Source organism: Sebastes fasciatus, chromosome 6, assembly GCF_043250625.1.
Source record: "Sebastes fasciatus isolate fSebFas1 chromosome 6, fSebFas1.pri, whole genome shotgun sequence".
Classification (NCBI taxonomy): Eukaryota; Metazoa; Chordata; class Actinopteri; order Perciformes; family Sebastidae; genus Sebastes; species Sebastes fasciatus.
The window spans coordinates 19,387,179-19,408,137 of NC_133800.1; the positions used below are offsets into that span (position 1 = coordinate 19,387,179).

The following is a 20,959-nucleotide window of genomic DNA, read 5'->3' on the forward strand; positions in this document are numbered from 1 at the left end:
ATTAGTTTCCCCTCACCAGCCAAAAAAACAATGGTATTCTATTGAGTGGCTGGTAGATTTTGGAGTCCACCAGCCACAGTGGCAGGTAGACAAAAAAAGTTAATTTCCAACACATCCATCCTATCAAACAAATGCCCATGTTTTATAAATTATGTATAAATGATGTGTCCAAGTGTTAAGGTGAGCAAGCAAATCAAAGGCCAACACATTTCCTACCATTTTCTGCAATTAGGAACTCTTTGAGTTTGAAGTATCTCCTGTGCCCATTGTACGTGCCGTCCTGGTTACGCTCTTGCCAGTCGATGCGCGCGTCCCCTTTGGCTTTCACCATCAGGCACTTCACTTTGGTTTCTTTAGTCAAAGTCAAAGTGACTGTTCCTATGATAGTATCCCCTGCAGAAAAAGTTCCCTCTTTGTTGAGAGCTTCATAATCCAGATTTAAGTCATTTATCCAAGACATTTTAGATGTATCAGCCAAACGCCTGCTCTCTCCTCCACTTGTGGCTACACGGCACGACGCATTGGCTGAATAGTCCTGACTGATAACTGTCAGCTGGCTCTGACTTGTTACCACTGGGCGTGTCTCTGCCTGAAGACTGAGGTCACAAGAAAAACCTCCAATTTCATGTGATATTTATTATTTATTACAACATACTTTTAATCCATGTATCACAACAGCACAAACAGGCTATCCAGGTTTACACAATTTAAGGTGATTGTAAGAGCCACAATGTGTGAATATAAATTAAAATTCATAATTTCTAGTTATTGTAGCTGATTTAGGTAATGTTTAAAAAGGTAAAGAGGCAAATGCATGTATATTGAATTTTGATGATTTTGCTCCCTTTAATATAGTGAGAGAGTGAGTGTGCATTAGAGTCAGGAAGAGAGCTGCGTTAGGCACAGGAGCACATAGTTGTTCTACCGTGTGACACTATGTAATAACTAACTTTTTTCAGTAACCGTTTTAAACTGGATTACATCTCCTGTCATTCGCGTCACACTGAAGTTACGGTGCCTACAGCTCGTTTGTGGCTTATTTTTGGGATCCAGACGGAAAGCCACTACAGTGATTATTTGGTAGGCTGTATAACAGTGACTTTAAGGGATCTTATACACATTGTACTATGCACAATGTGTTCATTATTAGGCTATTTAACTGGTATAAGTGTAATTTCATAATTTATCGATAAAGACAAAAAGAAAAAATAGGCATATCTTTGATAAAATGGAAGAGATCAGATGGATGAGATTATTTGCCCAGACCTGTGCTGCCTCGTTGTCCAGAAATGAAAATGCATACAACCAAATTATGTGGTTATAACACAGAGAAAGTTCTGGAAAGTTCTTTCTCCACATCTACAAGTCAGAAAAAACACTGGCAGTTTGTGAGTATAACAAATCAGGTTTGCAAAGTATTGTGACGTTAAACAGACAGAAGTAGTTAACTGGAAATATAAGTAAATGTATATTCGACCTCTTGGTATATTAAAAACAACATAAAAAGATGTTTCTTCTTGATACAGTAGGCTAATTGTTGTCCAGTTTCTTTCAACTAGCCTCCAAACAGAAGAGTGAGGTAGAGAGAGTAGGTATAAACTATATAACACTAAAGAATGATCATTTTAGGATACAGAAAATTATTCTCTGTAAAAAAATTAAAAAAAAAAAGAGATTTAGTTTACCACTGAAAACCATATCAATAAAACACCCACCACTGAAGAGTGACTGGTTAAATCCCAAATAGTCCCACAATAGTAGCATATAGAAAACTTTATTGTTGAGTTTGGCTTGACAGGGTGAACAGGAGTACCTTTGTAGTGTGAATATGTGTGTGTGTGTGTGTGTGTGTGGTTTCTGAAAAAGGAGGAAGGAAAACACAATACAACCATTCAACCAGTCATTATAAGGAACTGAATGACATAATAATAATAATAATAATAATACATTTTATTTGGTAGTGCCTTTCAGGACACCCAAGGACACCTAACAATGCATTAAAAACATACTCCAACAGATGAAAAACAGCATAACATGTTGTTAAGGAAGCACACAGAAATGACTGACACTAAAAGCACCGAAGCAGTAGCTGAAATGAAAGGGATGTAAGAATTATCTTAAAAAAAGGATGAATATACATAAACCATATTAATACAGTATGTGATATAACGTATTTACAGGTCAGTGGACGCACACAACAGTCAAGAACAAAGGTAGCAACACCCGTTTTCACTTTAATCCCCTTACAGTGAAATAAATGAGGGGCACAGACAGGTCATTTTGGTCGTTGGCTACTACATCAGAACACACACTGTACATATGAAATATTTTACACATATAACATAACTGTAAATATCGTTAAAAAGTAGTAGAAATACAGAATGCAAATACATTACAAATAGCTCAAATGCCCTCGTGACCTTTCAGTATTTTTGAGTCAAGATTATTTGTTCTTCTTGAAGCTCAGCTTTTGTGATCTGAGCCAGTCGTACCCAGAGGGTCCTGAGAAGGTAAGAAAAGGGACGTATAAGATGGAGGATCTTCTCCCAGTTGAAACAGAGGTGGAGCAGTAGGGCCTTGATGCAGAGGCCGAGCAGTAGGGCCTTGATGCTGCACTGAAGATGAAGCTGCTGTTGGAAAACCGTACGGAGCGGCCTGTTGGGGCCACTGATTATTCCAGCCACTTGTCATGTTTCCAGGCTGGGTGGGATCTGGTGCCGGGTACCCGTAAGCACCTGGACCTGCAGGTACAGGATAAGGTCCACTAGGGAAGGCAGGGGGAGGGAAGTCGCTGTAACTTGGGGCCCCAGCAGGGTAAGGCCCCACAGCTGGGTGAGGCCCCACAGCTGGGTAAGGCCCCACAGCTGGATGAGGCCCCACAGCTGGGTGAGGCCCCACAGCTGGGTAAGGCCCCACAGCTGGATGAGGCCCCACAGCTGGGTAAGGCCCCACAGCTGGGTAAGGCCCCACAGCTGGGTGAGGCCCCACAGCTGGATAAGGCCCCACAGCTGGATAAGGCCCCACAGCTGGATAAGGCCCCACAGCTGGGTGAGGCCCCACAGCTGGGTAAGGCCCCACAGCTGGGTAAGGCCCCCCAGCCGGGTAAGGCCCCACAGTCTCATCAGGCTGAAGGGTAGCAAAGCCAGCAGGAACGACGACCAGTGGAAACACAACCGTTGGGTCGATGGCAAAACTGATGTCCAAATACGCCTAGGAAACAGAAACACATCAAGATGTAAGATCTGTCTGCATCACACACGATTTGAATCAAACCGCCATTTATGGAGCTGGTATTATACTGTAAATGTTTATACAACATTTTATGCTGTGATTTCATAAGCTGCTAAGCGGTTATGCGTTTTTTATATTTCTAATGATTGATGAAGCGTGGGATTTAAGACAAGACTCGTCTGTGTTACAATAACTTAACTGCCCAATATTTGCAAACAGAAGCGATTGCTTCATTTCTGAGTTGATGCAACATCACTGTTACATTACTACATACCTTGAGATAATAGTCAACCGAGAGGATTTCACAATTCTGGATAGTGCAGGCGACATCGGCAGGAATCTCCAACTGACAGGAGACCGTTTCCTCTGAGTTCGGTGCGATAGTCTCCCCAACCATTTTGCACAGACATCTGCCACTGGTTTCTCTGGAGCCCTGGGCGCGGTACACTACTTTCAGCTGTAAACTGAATTTGGGCTTCGTTTCTTTGGAAGAGTTGTTGCAGATTTTGGCAACAACAGATAAAGTGTCACCTGTCAAAAAAAAAAAAATCATAACATCTGAATATGACCTGTTCTTTTTATGGAATAATGTCACTACACATTAAAACAAATATTATACATTACACATACTCTATGTGTAGTAAGATGGAGTGACTTTACCTGGAGAGCAAACCTTCTTGTTAATGGTAGCAGACATTTGGACCTGTCCTTTTTCCACTGTACCAGACTGGGGACACTGGAACAAATCATACAAACAAACAGTATTTCATATCAACTCAATGAATCATATGGCTGAAATTCAAAGTTCAGGATAATATACTGTCATCCTGCTGTTAATCTTTGGATCAATCCACCCTTTGTCGGTTATCACCATAAAAAGTGAACTCTTTAACATCTCAAAATGAATCTTCCCTGACCAGATGAGGTTGAGCAATACTGCATGCTTTCTCTTGATTCTCTAATGGGCCATATGGGTCATATCAATCAATACAATACAATACTCTCCTCACTCCTACCTCCACTACCTTTCGTGTTTATTCACACAACTGGTTTCTGGTTTCTGTTTATTTAACATGTTACACGTCATATTGTACAAACTCTCATATTACGGCGGGTCCTGTCGCCTGCCTCCTCCCTATTATGTAAATATAGTACACTGCTGTTAGGATAGAAATCTCTCCATGCCAGACTTCATGAAACTTTGTTCAGACACATTCTTTATAAAACTGTTTTTGTTCTTAAACTGATATCTCTGGCTCTCTGGTCATGTGACTTCTTATCTTAAATATTTTCCTTACAAGTTAATTTGGATTATCAAATTCATAACATGTATCATTGTAGTGTCCAACTTACCATTACTTGGCCAGGGTGCGAAAAGGACTTTGAAACAAAATTGAGCTCTTTCTGTGCTAGAGAAGACATCCGCCAGCTCCTGGACATCTTTGCTTCAAGCATGTAGACAATCCTTCCATGAATCCCCTTGAAAGATGGAGGCATGTCCCTGTAAGACACAACCAGTCCACTAATGCAGTTATTTGTAAAAGCAAACAATTACACGTAAACGAGATAGATAGAAATTCCCACTTACCCCTGAGGGATTGTAAACCTGAACTTGAAGCAATGGACTCCTTGGGGAAGTACAGTGCCTGTAAAAGCAGTGAGAATGATTAACATATCCTGTAGTGAGCTTACAAATAACAGAGCCTCTATTTTACTCAGCTGGATTCATGTATTTGTGTTGTGTGCTCAATGAAAATGTCAGATTCATGTGGTTCTGGGAAGTTCACGTGCAACCAATTTAATTCATGGGTAACAACATGTAGGGGAGAGTGGGGTGATTTTACTGACTCTGTGATGGAGAGAGGCCCATATGACCAGTGGTAAGCATATTTAGGTTAAAAAAACATCTTTTGGCCATTCAAAGTGATTTTTTTTTACTTTCGAGGAGTCATGAAGTTTCTTAAAAAGTACTTTAAGAAGTTACAATATGAGGCTATACTGTTAGCATGAGTTTAGCTCTAAACTGCTGGATGATACAAGTTTGTAAAAATGGTGAGCGTGGGGTGATTTGAGCCAAAATGCCTGGGGAAGTGGAGCCATTTATAATTATATATAATTATATTATATTAGGGATGCTAATAATTAACCGACATTAATTAATAATACCGATTAATGCTATCGGTTAAATGGTAAAAAGAAATTAATAAAATTAATTTAAAAAGCTGAGCAAAACTCTGAGGAGCGGCTTGTCACTTAAAGGAGAATAGCTGGTCCACCTTAACAGCCCACCTTCAGAGAGTCTGAGCCAGAGTTACAGATACAGGAAGTTGACTCGGGTCTTGAGGGAGTTGTAGTATTATTCACCGACAAATGAACTGTACTACAGGGAGGACGAAGGCAATGTGTGCTAACGCAGCACAAACCAAACAGACTCGGTCTGTCAGACATTACGCCGGGCAGACAGAGTTACGTTACTTACCCTCATCATCGGGGGTAAATTGAGCCAAGAGACTACTTTTTTTTTTTTTTAGAAAGTCATATATTGAAAAATGCTTATTTTAGATCCAAAGTGATTATTCTCAATAATGCACCACACCTTGAAATGTACATGTTTTAGTTGAAGACATTACTGTCATTCCCTCACTTTAAAGACGCCTCAAGTAAAAACAGGTTCAACTCACCCCGGTCTCCCCTATAGGCCTACTTCAGAATGTGTTTAGAGATGTATAAAAATGACCATATACAAAGGCTACAAGTAGACATTCATTCAAGATGCATTTTAGGCATATTTAGTTGTTGTTGTTGTTGTTGTCAACACTGGAAGAAAACTATTACCAGATTTTGATATTTTTTGAAACAGTGTAACAATCAAGAAATAATGGGGGATACTTTGCAATAAAGGCACTCACCTGACAAGCAGACAGTGCAAAGATCCTCTGGTACCAATATTGAAAGCAATACAGGTACAATATATGTACATCATGTACAAGGTAGGCTATATCTGGCTATAAAGACATTATAAACACCATGTTATCAAACCAACGCCCATGATGTTGTATTGAAGTGATAAGAGGAGATTTATTTCACCTACCTTTGGCATTTTCTGCAACCAAGTTCTCTTTGAGTTTGAAGTATCTCCTGTGCGCGCTGTACGACTTGCGGTTGTCTCCGGTGCCCTCTGACCAGTGGACGTGCGCGTCCCCTTTGGCTTTGACCAGCAGGCACTTCACTTTGGTTTCTTTAGTCAAAGTGAAAGTGACTGTTCCTACGATAGTATCCCCTACAGAAAAAGTTCCCTCTTTGTTGACAGCTTCATAGGTCAGATTTAAGTCCTTTATCGGAGACATTTTAAGATCCTATCGGTGGCAACACAGCAGGAAGCACTGGCTATAACTCTAGTCTTCAGAACTTTTACCTGCCGCTTACAGCTGGGTGTGGTGGTGGTGTCGCTCCGCCTCAAGACGGCCAGTTCTCGCGAGATGTTAGGTTAGGCATTGATCTCGAATCCAATTCCTAATCCATACTTTATTGATCCCCGAGGGGAAATTGAGTTGCTCCCGTTCTAGCATATAAATAGAAACATATATAAAGGAATCAAAAGAAAATATAAATAAGAAACATATATATAAAACAACTGTGCAATTAATAATGCTGAAAAATAGGATCTTTGCAAATAATATAAATGCATGCATTTATAAAAATGCAAGAGTAGCGTAAAATAAGAATAAAATAAAATAAATGCAGTGTTACCAGTGTTCCTGGTTTGGAATGGCCCTTAGTATGGAGGGCCCTCTATGCGCGGTAGTGTCCAGTGCTTGCATACTGTAATATTTCACCAGAAATAGTATGCAATTCGCGTACTATTGGTTTCATACTAAGGTTTGGGACAAAAAATCTCACATACCATTTTAGCGTACTAAATTGCATGTTAGATTTCAGATCAGATTTTGCAATTTGCGGGTTACCTTCTAGACACCACCCCAGGAAACTTTAATATTGCCTCATATCCAGAACATTTTTTACAACATACATTTAAGCAATCCTGGTATCAGATGGATGAGGTTATTTGCCTAAACCTGTGCTGCCTTGTGGTCTAGACATTAAAATTGGGTGGCTGTGGCTCAGAGGTAGAGTGAGTCATCCACCAATCGCCTCTGCCATCAGTGTATGAACGTGTGTGTGAATGTGTGAATGCTGACATGTAGCGTAAAGCGCTTTGAGACTAGAAAAGCGCTTTATAAAAAAAAATGCAAGTCCAAAATACACACATCAGAGTCAATTATAACCGAGAAACTTTCCCTGACGGTTCTTTATTCACATCTACAAGTCAAAGAAAACACTGGCAGTTTGTGAGTATAACAAATCAGGTTTGCAAAGTATTGTGAAATTAAACAGACAGAAGTAGTTGTCTGGTGTTAAACTCAACAGACTTGAAAATATAAGTCAATGTATATTTGGCCTCTTAGTTGATTGCTTTAATTAAAAAAAAACCCATATAAAAACATGTTTCTTCTTGATACAGTAATCGGTTGAAAGAAACTGGACAACTAGCCTCCAAACAGAAGAGTGAGGTAGAGAGAGTAGGTATAAACCATATAACACTGAAAAAGTGATCAGTCGAGGACACTTGAGTTGAACAAGGCACGTGAAATACACAGTGTATCCTGATTGCTGAAGTTTGAACAGCTTGACAAGGCCAATCAGCAACATGACCTGACCAGAAAACAACTATCACATGAAATGCAAAAAGTCACATTGTTGTACATAATCGTTTACATGCAAACAGTAATTGCACAGTGATTTTTTTTATTTCAAATGCACACTTCAAATTTAACAACACTAATAAAATGTTAAGGACACAATTTAGCTGATCGGATTTCACATTTATAACTAAGTATTAGTATTTTACGTCATAACTAATAAACTGATTCAGTCACTAAGCATACCTTCTGTTATTTTGCATCAGATTCGTCAGTAGAAGACGGGAAAAGGAGTGCATATGCTGGAGGAGCTTCATCCGATTGAGACAGGAAGTCTGTGTTCATCATTGGCGCAGAAGGCAGTGAGTCGTATGCTGGAGCACTTGGGTACATGTTAAAGGGTGGAGGAGGAGGAGGGGATGGGTGGATCTCCGGGGCAGATGGGGGTGGATGAAATGTTGGGGCAGTAGGCGGAGGGTGAAGCACAGAAGACGATGATGAAGATGAAAATGGAGACCCATACGGAGATGCCAGTTGTGGCACTGGGTTATTGTAGCCCCCACTCGGCTGAGCAGGGTACAAACCTGGTGGACCGGCAGACACCAGTGGGTTACCTGGGTACACAGTTGGTGTTGGTGCTGAATACCTTTGGGTTCCTGGGTATCCATAACTGCCTGAGCGTGGGGATACAGGATAACGACCCACAGACACCGCAGGGGGAGAGAAGTCGCTATTGCTCGGGCCCCCAACAGCCCCAGCTGGGTAGGGACCCGCAGCCGCACCAGGCTCCAAGTCTGGAGGAATAATGACTACTGGGAATATGATCTCTGGATCGAAAGCAAAGCTGATGTCCAGATACGCCTGAGAAAAAAAAACATGACAGCCTCATTAGCACATTAGGCTGTAATTTAAAAATAGAACAGCAATAGAACATCTGACAGCCGTTGCTTACCTTTAAATGGTATTCCACTGATATAATCTCACAATTTTGGATTGATGGCCTCTGATCACGAGGAATCTGCATTGCACACCTGATATCCTTCTGCCATTGGGCTTTAATACAGGGGTCGACCACTTTCTGGATAACGTGGCTCTCGTGTTTGGTATTGCCGTTGGCACGGAACACCACATCCTGGATTAAACTGAATTTGGGCGTCATCTCACTGGACGAGGAATTGTTGATTTTTGCAACAATTACCATAATTTCACCTATGAGGAAAACAAAAATATTTTTTAATTCATTTAAATTAATTTGAATTCAAGTGCAACATAGGACAACACAGAGTGCTCCAGAGTGTGTATTATATAAAGGCAGTTTATTATTATGCCTGGGAGGCTAAATTTACTCACGTTATATCAACAGTGGTGAAATGCTAAACCCCTACCACTTATCGTTCCATGCATGAAAGTACTATCTGACAAAGTCTGCCAATAACACAGTAAATATGATGTTCAATTATGTTATTTTTCTTTTAATGACTTTAATCATACCATATGTCAGGTAACAACTGCCTAAAACTTTTCCCAAAATTTACATTACATTTTTTTCATGCTTGTTGGCAAAAGTAATAAGTAGGATAACACAATTCATGAACTATAATGTCAACAGTATTCCTGTTTTATTAAAATAGATTGCAGCAGAAGATCTTCTTCCATGGTTTGAACATACCATGTTTAAAGAACAGCGTTTACTACCTGGGGCATAGCCACTCTTCTCAACAATGACCTCCATGTTTGCATGTCCTTTTGAGAAAAGCCCCATCTCTTTCTTTGTTGAACCAACTTGGCGTGACTAGAATACAATAAACAGGGAAAACAATTACTTTTGTAACTTTTATTATTATTAAGACAATACAGTGCATGATTTAAGAGTTTAAGTTAGAGCTGCAAAGAATTAATTGTCAACTATTAAATTAAATCGGCAACTATTTTGATAATTGATTAATAGGTTTTTAAAAACGTTTTAAGAAAAAAAAGGGAAGATTCTCTGATTCCAGCTTCTTTAATCCTTCTCAAATCCTTGACAAAACAAGACATTTGAGGATGTCATCTTGGGCTTTGGGAAACACTGATTGACATTTTTCCCCATTTTCTGACATTTTATAGACCAAACAACTAATCGATTAATCGAGAAAAAATAATCAACAGATTAATCGACAATGAAAATAATCGTTAGTTGCAGCCCTAGTTTAAGTTATAGAGCCATTTTCTACAGAATAAATAGTACCAATGAAAACTTCCCACAACAAGGTCTGTAAATTATCCAGAGTAACTTTATTTTAATGGAATTTGAGCAGCACAAATTGAAATCCAAATCCTATTATGTTTTTTTTCCGCAGTAGATGTTTTGACTTGTCATAGCAGGAAAAGCATATGTGGAGCTGATGGCTCTGTTCTATGTATCTAAGTATTCCAGTAAGCCAAACCAGTGAACGAGCATGCCCAATAGCTGGACCCTGGCACTGACTACTCTTAATGAAATGCAGCCATCATTATTGCTATTAATTATAACTATACTTTTGAAATAATTAAATGTCTGCTGTGAAAAAAGCCCATCACCCCCATTATATTGCAGTGGATGAATAGATTTCAGAGGTGGATATTTCAAAACGTACAGCAATTAAAAGCAAAATTATCTACGTGGCTAGATATAATAGGGATAAGTTAGAATGTGGTTTAGGAAAACTGTAATACCTATACTTTTCATTTTCAATAGTCTGTTTTTATTTTTTTCTGCTACACCCCCAAGAGAAGTGCCGCATCCAAGAAAAGGTCTGCTGGCACCCACTGTAACATCACACATACTATACTGTGGAATAAAGGGATATAGTTTCTGTCAGGTGATTTACACTATCAGAGATTAGAGTATCGATGTTTACACACCTTGAGAGAATGAAGGTTTGGATAGGAGACAAAACGTAGCTCCTGTTCTAATGTACGGTCCATCCTCCAACTCCTGGACAGCTTGGCTTCCAGCTTGTAGACAATCTTTCCATGACTCCCCTTGAAGGATGAAGGCAAGCTTCTGTAATGGACAACCAGCAGATTAATTTTATGTAATCTGAATTGAATTCACATCCGTTAATGGAGTGTGCAGGAGTAGTCTATTTGGTCCTGTTTGTGAAAAATCAATTACATTGTGAAAGTGAAAACATTATGTTTTGGTAAACTGTCTAACTGTACTTACCCTGTTGGTATATTAAAGCTGAATTTATAGACATGGACTCCTCTGGGAAGTACAGTTTCTGAGAGGGAAAGGATTTGGGTGTTAAACCTGCAGTAGGCAGAATGTTTTTGGGGTCATTGGGCAAAAATTACATAATAACCTTTCAGCATATTGTAATTAAAGTCTTCTGAGAGATAACTAGACTTTCAGGCTTTAGAAAATCTAACCAGTCATGGGAGGCTTTGGCCAATCACAGGTCATTTCAGAAGGACAGTGTTGCCATTGAGCATTCCTATTGGCTGTACTCCGGCTGGTGGGCGGTGTTTGGTATTTCCTCAGCAGATCTCAACATGGCTGCCGAGTCACAAAGTTTTCTAATTTTACAACTAAACAGTACACTACAAGATGTTTCTGAAAACTTTTGAGGTGAGAAATAGGCATTAACGTAACAGAATATTAATTCATATTTGATCAGTGCTGCCTAGTTTGACCGCTTGGTCAGAGTACGCCAGTGATTGACAGCTGCTCAGAGACAGCAAGGCTCCTCCGGTCTGTGAAATCTTGCAGATGCCATTAGGAGCAGCGGAGGACACCGGAGGACACTGTAGGTGACAGAGGCACACAATTTTTTTCAGATTACCCGTCTCATGCACTACTGTCAGGATATAGCGACCGTTTTATATTTGCTCCATTCTCGCCTACTGCTTCTTTAATATTAACAGTGGTCTACTGCCATTACTAGCTACTATAAATAGCAATGAACACAGTGGTGGAAAAATAATACTTACACTCTATATAAGTATATTACCATTTAATACTTCTACTCCACTGCACTTCATTTCAATATTGTACATTCTGTTACCTACATTAATGTAAGAGCTGCAATTTAAGTCACTTATTGGCACTGTTATATGGAATAAACTAAACTAGTAGTTAAACTGAGCTCCTAATCGACCAACTATACCATACTTTTACTTAAGTTTTAACTTGTTTTATTGTGGTATTGCTATTTTGATGTTAAGTAATGACTATTTTATCATCACCATCACAACTGGATAAAAGAAAACTGCATAAACAAACAATCAGGGATGAAACAACAGATGAAGCTGGCCTCAGTCAGTTCTGGTTAAGGCATGCATGACTAACAAGACGTCCACAGCTTACCCTTGGTGTTGGCTGGGATCAGAAACTGCTTCAGTTTGAAGTATCTCCTGTGGTCAGAGTATGTATGGGTGTGATCGCCGCTCTTTTTCGTCCAACGCACCTCAGCGTCTCCTTTAGCTTTAACAAACAGGCTCTCCACTGAGGTCTCCTTTAATAAGGCCAGTGTTACTTTCCCAGTGAGAGTGTCTCCCTCCGAAAACGTCCCGTGCTCATTCAGCGCGTCGTAAGTCAACGTAAAGCTTTTAATTGCAGGCATATTGTCTTACTGCGCGTAAGGACTATATTCTGGTTAGATGAAAAAAGATAAATAGTGGATCGCATGCTCAAATCCAAACGCTTTTGCTATATTGTTAAGGGTGCGCCCACCCATGGCTGCTGGACTAGTGGGATAAGACACGCCCTACGAAAGTCTGCTCAAAGACCTCTACTGCCATCCAATGTACAAAGAAGAGACTGTGGGCTTATGCATCAATTGCAAGATACCACTCTGTGCGAAACACAACGCAATGCAATCATTCAAAAAATAATGGTACAGAGCCCCCTGGAGGTCAATCAGTGTAAAAAGAGATATGGAAGTTCAGAGTAATGCGGTCATTATAAAGATCAACCACAGACATCCCAGCCAACATTGGTATGTGGGGCCCATGTGGGTAATAAATGGGCTGAAAAATGGGCCCTATATGGGATTGTCCATGGGTTCCATAATGGCCCCATGCCAATTGAACCTTGTGGGTTTCATGCAGGAGTACACTAGGTGTTATATGGGCCCAATCTGAGCAACATAAACCAAAACCCATCTCGGCCCCAGGTTTAAGTTCTATGTGACAATTACATGGGGACTACATGGCCTGAAATATGGGTTGTAAGTGGGTTTGTCCACAGTTTCCATGTTGGCCCCATGCACTAATTTCCCAATAGTGACCCAACTAGGACCCACACGAGTAGCCCACATAGGGAGCCCATTTGGGACCTACTTAGTTGATCCAAGTGGGCCCCAGATAAGATGCCCATTTTGGGCCCATACCCACTTGGTACTGTAATGGAAATTCAATTAATATTCCAAGATGAGTCCTAATGAACGTTGAAATAAGGATCTCGAACAGATGAAATGTCTTTGTTGTATTTTATTCTTGCAAGAAGAGGCACTGGTTATTCAGAGTCACACAAAGTCTGCAGAAGAGTGCACTGCAGGAGATTATTACAATGTGACTATATATAAATCTACAACAGGGACTGTGAGAAAAGGAGTTGTTTTGCACATATAAGGAGTTGTTTTACTCAAACAGTGTCCCAGTAAAAGTCAACACTCAGTACTTTCCCACTACATGAGACGAAGAGCACACAGACAGTAACTTCCCACTGTTGCATAAAGAGATAGCATTACATACAATGTAATTTTCCATTACAGTACCCAAGTACCCCCAGCATAACCCATGTGGGGCCCACATAACCATGTTGGCTGGGATCTGATATGGACCTCTGACTTTTAGGATAAAGGAGTAATTAAATGTAGCTAATAGTTTTTAAATAGGCTAATGCAATGCAATTTGATAATCATTCAACCTAAATTTAAAGCACATACACTGTGTGAGAATATTTCCTGCAAATAATAAAATCAGTCAGTGTTAGAGCATATAGGCATTTAGACACCATGCAAGTCCTATTTTTTTTTCTTTATTTTAGCAATATACATATGACGATAAGCCTGACTTATAATGTCTCCCATAACAATCAAAGTTTTGTACAAAAAAGTGGTTTATTGCTCAATCTGTGGGTTATACAGGGTAGTAGTATTTTGTTGTTAATAATACTGTATTTAATATATTTTATTTTATTTATTTATTCTAGTATTCTCAAATTTAAAAAAACAAAACAAACAAAAACATAAATACAACTTCCTGCTTTTATTCTGAAGGCTTTACGCCTATTCCGGAAGTCTTGCTTGAAACTAAATAACGGGAAAAAAATGCAGTTTTAGTTTAAGTTATATTTTTCAAATGTTGACTATATTCTCTTTAAATTTTAACAGAGAGACGTTTATTTTATCTACCAGTGACATCATTACAACTTAAAATTTTTAATAGTCACATTTTTTTTTATTATCAATTATTCTGTGGATCTGACCTGATTATGAGTATCAGTTAGATCAGGGGTCAGCAACCTTCACTATCAAAAGATCCATTTAAGGCAACAAAAAAAAAAAAAATCTGTGTGGAGCTGCAAAACATTTGAGCATTGTGATGAAGGTAACACAGTTTATAGTATATAGTATATAAGTCTAATGCAGTGAGGGCCCAAGTGCAAATGTACTACAGAGTAGTAGCAAGAAAAAACGTCGTAATGTTACGAGAATAAAGTCATAACTATAAGAGAAAAAAAAGAAAATAACACATAAAATTACTAATTTTTAATACTATGACTTTTTCCCTCTTAAACTTATGACTTTATACTCATAATATTATGACTTTTTTTTCTCGTAAACTTATGACTTTATTCTCATAATATTATGACTTTTTTCTCTTAATATTATGACTTTATTCTCGAGATCTCAGATTTTTTTTTTTCCTCAATGTGGCCCTAATACTCCGTCGTACCATAGACCTACAACAATGATAAATAAAAATGAAAATGTAAACAAAAAACAGTTATTCATTTCTATTTTTATAAATCCACAGGGAGCCACTGGAGAGGGGCAAAAGAGTCACATGTGGCTCCGGAGCCACAGGTTGCTACTAGACCCCTGAGTTAGATGGTCATGATTATGTTGACTTTTTATGTAATTCAAAAATTTATGATAGTAATATTTAATGAAAATTCCCCAGATTCAAGCTAACCTTGGACATCTCGCGAGAGTTCGCGTGTGACGTCGACACAACACCTGTGTAGTCTACGTAACGAGATTTGGATGGGAGTGAGAGAGACCACCTAATGCGCATGTCAGGCCACGGCCAAGCTCTTTCTGCACTGCAGCGTGCTGCCGTGGAACAGACTAACACTAGTCAGCCTCTCTCCATCAACTTACCTGGAGACTAATGTAAGTCTTCTATTAACCTATTTTATTTTCACTATTATAATTGAAGGTACCTGTTTGCAGTCACAAATAGCCACTCTATCTCTTCTCTTCGTTGTGTTTGGCAACCTACCTACCTAGCTTCACGTTAAACTTTCTAGAAAACTCTAGGTAGGATGGTCATCCCTCACTCTGCGGGGGTTACAACACTGGTACAATTTAGTCTATAAGATCATCTCTGGCAAACTTCCGATTTACTTAAACCAGAAGTTTGTAATTCTCCACAACAGTTATAATCTAAGGTCCCATAAATGGCTTCAGTTTAAAGTGCCTTCTATCAGTACAGAAGCTGGTAAAAGAAGCCTGTTCCACTATGGTCCTTGGATCTGCAGGCCAAGCTTAAACTTGAGACCCTTATCTCTTTAAATGATTTTAAACATAGAATAAAGGAAGTGGTCACTGCAAGCTGCAGTTGTTTCAATTAAATAGCAAACACGTGACCAACATGCTGCATTGTTAATTCACTGTATAATGATGTAATGTATTTTGTCAGTACCTATTGTTGCTGTTAGTGATTCAATGTTGTCTTTATTTGTTGGATGCTGCTATTTGACCCTGTCTTGGCTTTAGGTCTCACTTGTAAAAGAGGTTTTAATCTCAATGTGACTTCCTAGTTAAATAAAGGTTATATATATTATGAGTGTTGTTAAGTTAACAAACCATTTACCCTCCTGAGCTTTAAGTTCTAATAAGTTAAATTTGCTCTCACATTGGTTCAAAACCCCCCTCAGAAAATGTCAGTGGAGATGGCACTTCAGAATCTATTTTCTATAACGTCATTTAATTACTATGAACGTCCCCATGACATGAATGTCAGCTTTCCCACGTTAACCACTTGCAAGATTTCATGTCATAAGATAAGATAAGATATTCCTTTTATTAGTCCCTCAGTGGGGGAATTTGCAGTGTACAGCAGCAAAGGGGATAGTGCATGAAACAAGAAGCATCAGCTAACGCAGTGAAAAAAAAAAAGATCTAAACAAAGTGTAACGAAATATGAACCATTTAAATCAAAGGTGCCCAAACTTTTCCCTTGGAGGGCCCAAACTGGAACTCAATGGAGGGCCACGGGCCACAATTAAACACCTATTCTATTGTATTGTATTGTATTGTATTGTATTGTATTGTATTGTTAAGATGCAAAATGGTACTAGGATCCCAAGTTCCCTTAATTGAATATGCTTTACAGTTAGCCCCTTAAAACCCACCTGCTGAATACAATTGGGCTCATTTATGCATATCCAGGACTATATAGGGACCCCAGAATGCAGAAATATTCAAATATACAATTTTTAGAATAGGCAAAAATAACACATGTATACTGCATTCACAAAACTGCATGGTTTTCCCTAAAACTGCATAGGATTATTATAAAGTGGGCATGTCTGTAAAGGGGAGACTTGTGGGTACCCATAGAACACATTTTCAGTCACATATCTTGAGGTCAGAGGTCAAGGGACACCTTGCCAGTTTTTCCCCACCAAACTTTAGCCCAACTTTAGAGTGTTATCCTCCTTCCTGACAAGCTAACATGACATGATTGGTACTAATGGAGTCCTTAGGTTTTCTAGTTTCATATGATGCCACTATCTTCTTACCATAAACCCGAGCCTGGTACGGCCTCCAAAAGACAGTAAAGTCGGTTGGGTCTTTTAATAAAAAAAGAATTTGCGAACATCTGGCAGACCAAATCAAACCTGATGGCGGACCAACTTTGGCCCCCGGACCCCACTTTGGGCAGCCCTAATTTAAATAGAAGGAAGTATAAAAATAGGAGCAGTATATACAGTATTGACAATAAACAGACTATTAACAAAATTGCACAAGTGGAAAAAATGATATTGCACAGTGAGAATGAAATGAAATTCCACCTGAAAATATTACACAGTATGAATTACACCTGAGTAGTAATGCTATTGCACAGTCAGTATACAGTATAGTGCAGTTATTGTCAGTATCAGGACAGTTGTATGACTGCACAGTTGATGAGGATATTGTGCATTGATAATATTACACCATATCCATTAAAATTTGGGTTTAATTGCATTGAACGATTGTCTTCGACTGATGTGAGGCACCTATATTTATTTTGTTTTCAGGTACTTCAGGGACAAGTCCTATATTGGAGCTTTCAGGAATAAGCAGTTTCCCATGAGTTGCAATTAGGATTTGGAAGTTGACGTGAATGCTATTTGCAAGTCGGAAAAATGTAAGTAAGATAATGTGGCATATAAGTATTTAGATGATTTTGTATACTAACTGCTAAAACAGTATACTATTACGATTAGGATGTAGTACTATCTACTGTATAGATTTAATATGTAATATGTATTGGGACTCAGCTTTAGACTGCTCAAGTGACCTCATCACTTACAAGCACATTCAATACATATGCATGTTTAAACAGAAGTAAATATGCAGACAGCCATGGTCTTCTGTTCGCTGTCTGTGGTTTAGGTTTTTAATGCAGTTCAGTAATACTAATATTAATTTGTGTGTGTGTTGGTGCCTTTCTAAAATACCTCTTGTGGCGTTTGTTTGCCCCAGTTTAGATGATAATAGGCTAATGTCAAGCAGCCTGGTGTGCTGTCAACAGAAGGTGCTATGGAGACAGTTACCCTGCCAATGTGGCGAGTGCAATGAGGGGAGGAGGGGGGCAAATGAAGTCTCGGCCACAAGACAACGACCAATGTGTTGAAAACAAAGGGACCAGCAACAGAGGTGTAAACGGAGAAAAGGAAGCATGATATAAGAAGACAGTGAAATGAAAAGTTCTTGTCCTTTAACTTTGGCACAGGTTAGTTCCCGGTAGGCGTTGTGCTGCTAGGTCTGTTTCTGCCTTTATTTCATCTTTGATGTTGTGTATGTTCTGCATTCAGAGTTACAAATCAAAACTGGTCTTCACAATCTGCAGTTAGGCTTTTATTTTATGGTGATATATTTGTAATCGCGGCAAGTAAGATTCCAACTCTTAGCCTCATTTGAGAAATAACTTTTGACCAGAAAATATGTTATGGTGCTAAAACATGAAGGTATTGCTGACTAAAGAGATTATAAATGCTTGTCCAGTGTTAATTTCTCATTGTTATTTAAAGTACAACTTGAGACAGAAATCCTTTTATACCCTCTTGGCTTCAAGTGCCAAGAGGGTATACTAACTTTGTTAGTTGAACATATCTAGATGTCTCCTGAATTATTTCCCTTAGATGTTGGTACCAGCTTTGTTTTCTTTCATTGTTACGTCTCATGTTTCTGTTGGTAAAGCCAGATTAAAAGGACATTTGTCTGAACTCCAGCAAACAATTTATTTTTTCAAATAAATTTGAAATATCCATTTTAAGAATGAGGCCTAGCCTGTAAAAGTCAAAACACTCGAAGATAGCCTCTATCTGGAATAAACAGTAAAAAAAAACAAATTTTAAATTCTGCAGAAAACAAAACAATACAACACAGTTCTTTTGTAAAAATCAGTAAAACATTTTTTTTCAGCAGAGGGATATGTCCATGGCTGGAAGAAACAGCATCTCCAAGTGGTAAGACTAGATTTTTTGGTGTGGCCTTTGATTTCTCCTATAAATTCTTCAGGATATTTATAATAAAATTCTCATCTCCATCATAGATTGTAAAGCTTTGAGCTCTTTCCCGATGCACAGAATTTGTCTTGTCTGGCCAGGAAACACGGTGTTTCAACTTATTTTCTTCGTTTATTGAAACACATTTCATGTAAAAGAGCCATTTTCTAATTGTGTTTATTTGAAAATGATCTGGTACCCATCTTCCTCCCATTAGATATACAGGTAGCAAATCATGGCAACTGCTTAACTGCCAATCAGTTGTGAGCAGGAAACATATGAGTAAGTGTAGCAGAAATATGAAAGTAATTAAAAGCAAGAAAAGTGAGCAAATCAAATCCTGCTCAGGGCCCTCATTAAGCTAAGGACAGCCCTGCATGCTTTAAAACTCATCTACATAAGACAGAGATGAAAGTGTCTGTTAGGCTGCGCCTGATAACATTTGTCCATTATGGACTGCGGAGGGCCATCTGTAGCATAACAGCAGATGCGGCTTCATATCACACAAAGACCTCATTACTGCAGCGCCGCTTGTTCTGTGAAGTTTCTTTGAAATGTCTCAACAAATAACTACTATTGGGCAAATCAATACACATTTTTAAAATGTTGTGTTGAGCTGCACTCCAGGTAAAAGTAAGTACTATTATAAAGACTTGTTCTTTTGTAATTGATCTATTAATGGCAAAGACTTAAATCACATCCCTCAGTAAAAGCTCATTAATCTATGCCGTGTATATGCCCCTAGTTGGATAAGTTGTATCCCTGCATTGGGGAAAAAGGGTGCCTTGGTCAAGTCCAGTCTTTATTAAGATTAATGAACAGCTTGACATTTTTAGTCCTCTGTCTGAATCGATAATTTTAATACTCACGAGGGCCAATGGGGATCTAAGCTTGCGGAACACACATTGTGGCCACAGGGCGCATGTTAAATGTCCAAGTGGTAATCAATGCAAAGAAATTAGCTATCGATCTCTTATAGTTTTGTAATAGGTTATCTATTGGTTTGCTCTTTCGGAAAATTCCAATAGCAGTCGGATGGAATTGTGCTAGTAATATTGCTGTGGGGTGTGTGTGTTCGCGTATGCATGTGTATGCATGCACATACACCCAGCGCCCGTGTGTGTTTGCATGTGTGCGCAGGGTCACATTCTAATTAGCACAGAGGGCGGATTGGAAATAAACATGTTGAGGAGAATATTGGTGATCTGCATCACATCCACAGTTCATTACAAATAAGGCTGGGAAATTCCGAATCAGATGGTTTTATGCAAGCTTAATGCTGACCAGAAGACCAGTATTTGTAAACGGCTATTTTGAATTAACATTATTTCCACTATTTTTAATCTTACTGTATGTGCGACTCATATTCTAGTGACCAATTATGACTCCAGTATCACCTGAGCATCTAAAAATGTATTTAATATGTTTATTGGTGTGCGGGATGGAAATGTAGGTGATAAAAAAACTATTGCTATATAAATACAAAAAAGTTCTTGAATATAATGAAGTTAAAGTTGAGAAAAGTACCAAGCAAACTTTGTTTACTTTGCCTATGTTGCTAAAACGCATCCCTCTTTTCTGTCTGTGTTCCCAGGAGGACATACAGACATACAGTGTGAGTTGGATATGAATCTGCTTTGCTGGGGTAGCGGGGAGCTCGGCCAGACTGGACATGGCAGGCCAGGGGACATCGGTCCAGAGGACGCCCATCTGAGAGAGTTCACAATGGCAAGGCTGGGCAGAGTGAAGCTACTGGCTTGTGGATCCACTCACTCCATTGTGGTTACAGGTACAGTTCCAAGTTCCCCTGTATACTGTTTGTTGTCTTTTATTGCACACTGTGGATATCTAAATGCCATTCACTATTTTGGTATGAGTTAATGCATTACATTTGAATTTGGGTACTAAGCAGGATTTTTGTGTGTGTGTGTGAGGTTGTGGTCTGGTGCAAGTTTTATGAAGGGAAAGCATGTATTTTGTCATTTGTCCAGTATAGAGGAAATATTGTTTATCAGATTATTTTTTGCTGCTCACGTTAATGTTTTTTTTATTCACT

At 39.0% G+C, this 20,959-nt stretch overlaps 3 protein-coding genes across 12 annotated transcripts in view; 1 reads left to right on the top strand and 2 right to left on the bottom strand.

Moving 5' to 3' along the window:
* Positions 1 to 2,214: 2,214 nt before the first annotated feature.
* Positions 2,215 to 6,680, bottom strand: LOC141769315 (arrestin domain-containing protein 3-like). 2 transcript variants are annotated; one of them, XM_074638252.1, is made up of 6 exons: positions 6,323 to 6,680; positions 4,820 to 4,877; positions 4,585 to 4,732; positions 3,892 to 3,958; positions 3,506 to 3,762; positions 2,215 to 3,210 (listed from the first exon to the last, which is right to left on the bottom strand). In XM_074638252.1, the coding sequence occupies exons 1-6, from the start codon at positions 6,576 to 6,578 to the stop codon at positions 2,464 to 2,466; spliced, it is 1,533 nt and encodes a 510-aa protein (XP_074494353.1). In that variant the 5' UTR covers positions 6,579 to 6,680; the 3' UTR covers positions 2,215 to 2,463. The 2 variants fall into 2 exon arrangements, with proteins under 2 accessions (XP_074494353.1, XP_074494352.1); XM_074638251.1 differs by having other exon boundaries at positions 3,892 to 3,967.
* Positions 6,681 to 7,506: 826 nt separating this feature from the next.
* On the bottom strand, positions 7,507 to 12,746 carry LOC141769316 (arrestin domain-containing protein 3-like). 3 transcript variants are annotated; one of them, XM_074638253.1, is made up of 6 exons: positions 12,262 to 12,746; positions 11,119 to 11,176; positions 10,815 to 10,956; positions 9,627 to 9,723; positions 8,884 to 9,140; positions 7,507 to 8,792 (listed from the first exon to the last, which is right to left on the bottom strand). In XM_074638253.1, exons 1-6 carry the CDS (start codon positions 12,515 to 12,517, stop codon positions 8,184 to 8,186), a joined length of 1,419 nt encoding a protein of 472 aa, XP_074494354.1. In that variant the 5' UTR covers positions 12,518 to 12,746; the 3' UTR covers positions 7,507 to 8,183. The 3 variants fall into 3 exon arrangements, with proteins under 3 accessions (XP_074494354.1, XP_074494355.1, XP_074494356.1); XM_074638254.1 differs by lacking the exon at positions 12,262 to 12,746 and adding an exon at positions 11,325 to 11,666; XM_074638255.1 differs by lacking the exon at positions 12,262 to 12,746 and adding an exon at positions 11,258 to 11,666.
* Positions 12,747 to 15,168: 2,422 nt separating this feature from the next.
* The window catches only part of LOC141769318 (uncharacterized), a 322,621-nt gene continuing 316,830 nt past the window's right edge, over positions 15,169 to 20,959 (top strand). For 2 of the 7 annotated variants that reach the window (XM_074638256.1, XM_074638259.1), the window contains exons 1-4: positions 15,183 to 15,295; positions 17,431 to 17,540; positions 17,879 to 18,132; positions 20,510 to 20,692. In XM_074638256.1, coding sequence (XP_074494357.1) covers positions 18,096 to 18,132; positions 20,510 to 20,692 — 220 coding nt within the window. In that variant the 5' untranslated portion in view covers positions 15,183 to 15,295; positions 17,431 to 17,540; positions 17,879 to 18,095. Of the gene's footprint in view, positions 15,300 to 17,430; positions 17,545 to 17,878; positions 18,133 to 18,820; positions 18,871 to 20,509; positions 20,693 to 20,959 lie in introns of all 7 variants that reach the window. The other 5 variants (XM_074638261.1, XM_074638257.1, XM_074638258.1 and 2 more) reach the window with 5 other exon arrangements.

Bases quoted from the DNA above. Each gene is read 5' to 3' on its own strand.
- LOC141769315 (XM_074638251.1), bottom strand. From the start codon at position 6,578: ATGTCTCCGATAAAGGACTTAAATCTGACCTATGAAGCTGTCAACAAA. The intron at 4,878-6,322 runs GTAGGTGAAATA...CTGCTTTTACAG, and splicing joins GGTTGCAGAAAATGCCAAAG to GCACTGTACTTCCCCAAGGA. The intron at 4,733-4,819 runs GTAAGTGGGAAT...TGTGTCTTACAG, and splicing joins AGGTTTACAATCCCTCAGGG to GGACATGCCTCCATCTTTCA.
- LOC141769316 (XM_074638253.1), bottom strand. From the start codon at position 12,517: ATGCCTGCAATTAAAAGCTTTACGTTGACTTACGACGCGCTGAATGAG. The intron at 10,957-11,118 runs GTAAGTACAGTT...TGTCCATTACAG, and splicing joins AGCTTTAATATACCAACAGG to AAGCTTGCCTTCATCCTTCA. The intron at 9,724-10,814 runs GTGTGTAAACAT...ATTGTATTCTAG, and splicing joins CAAACCTTCATTCTCTCAAG to TCACGCCAAGTTGGTTCAAC.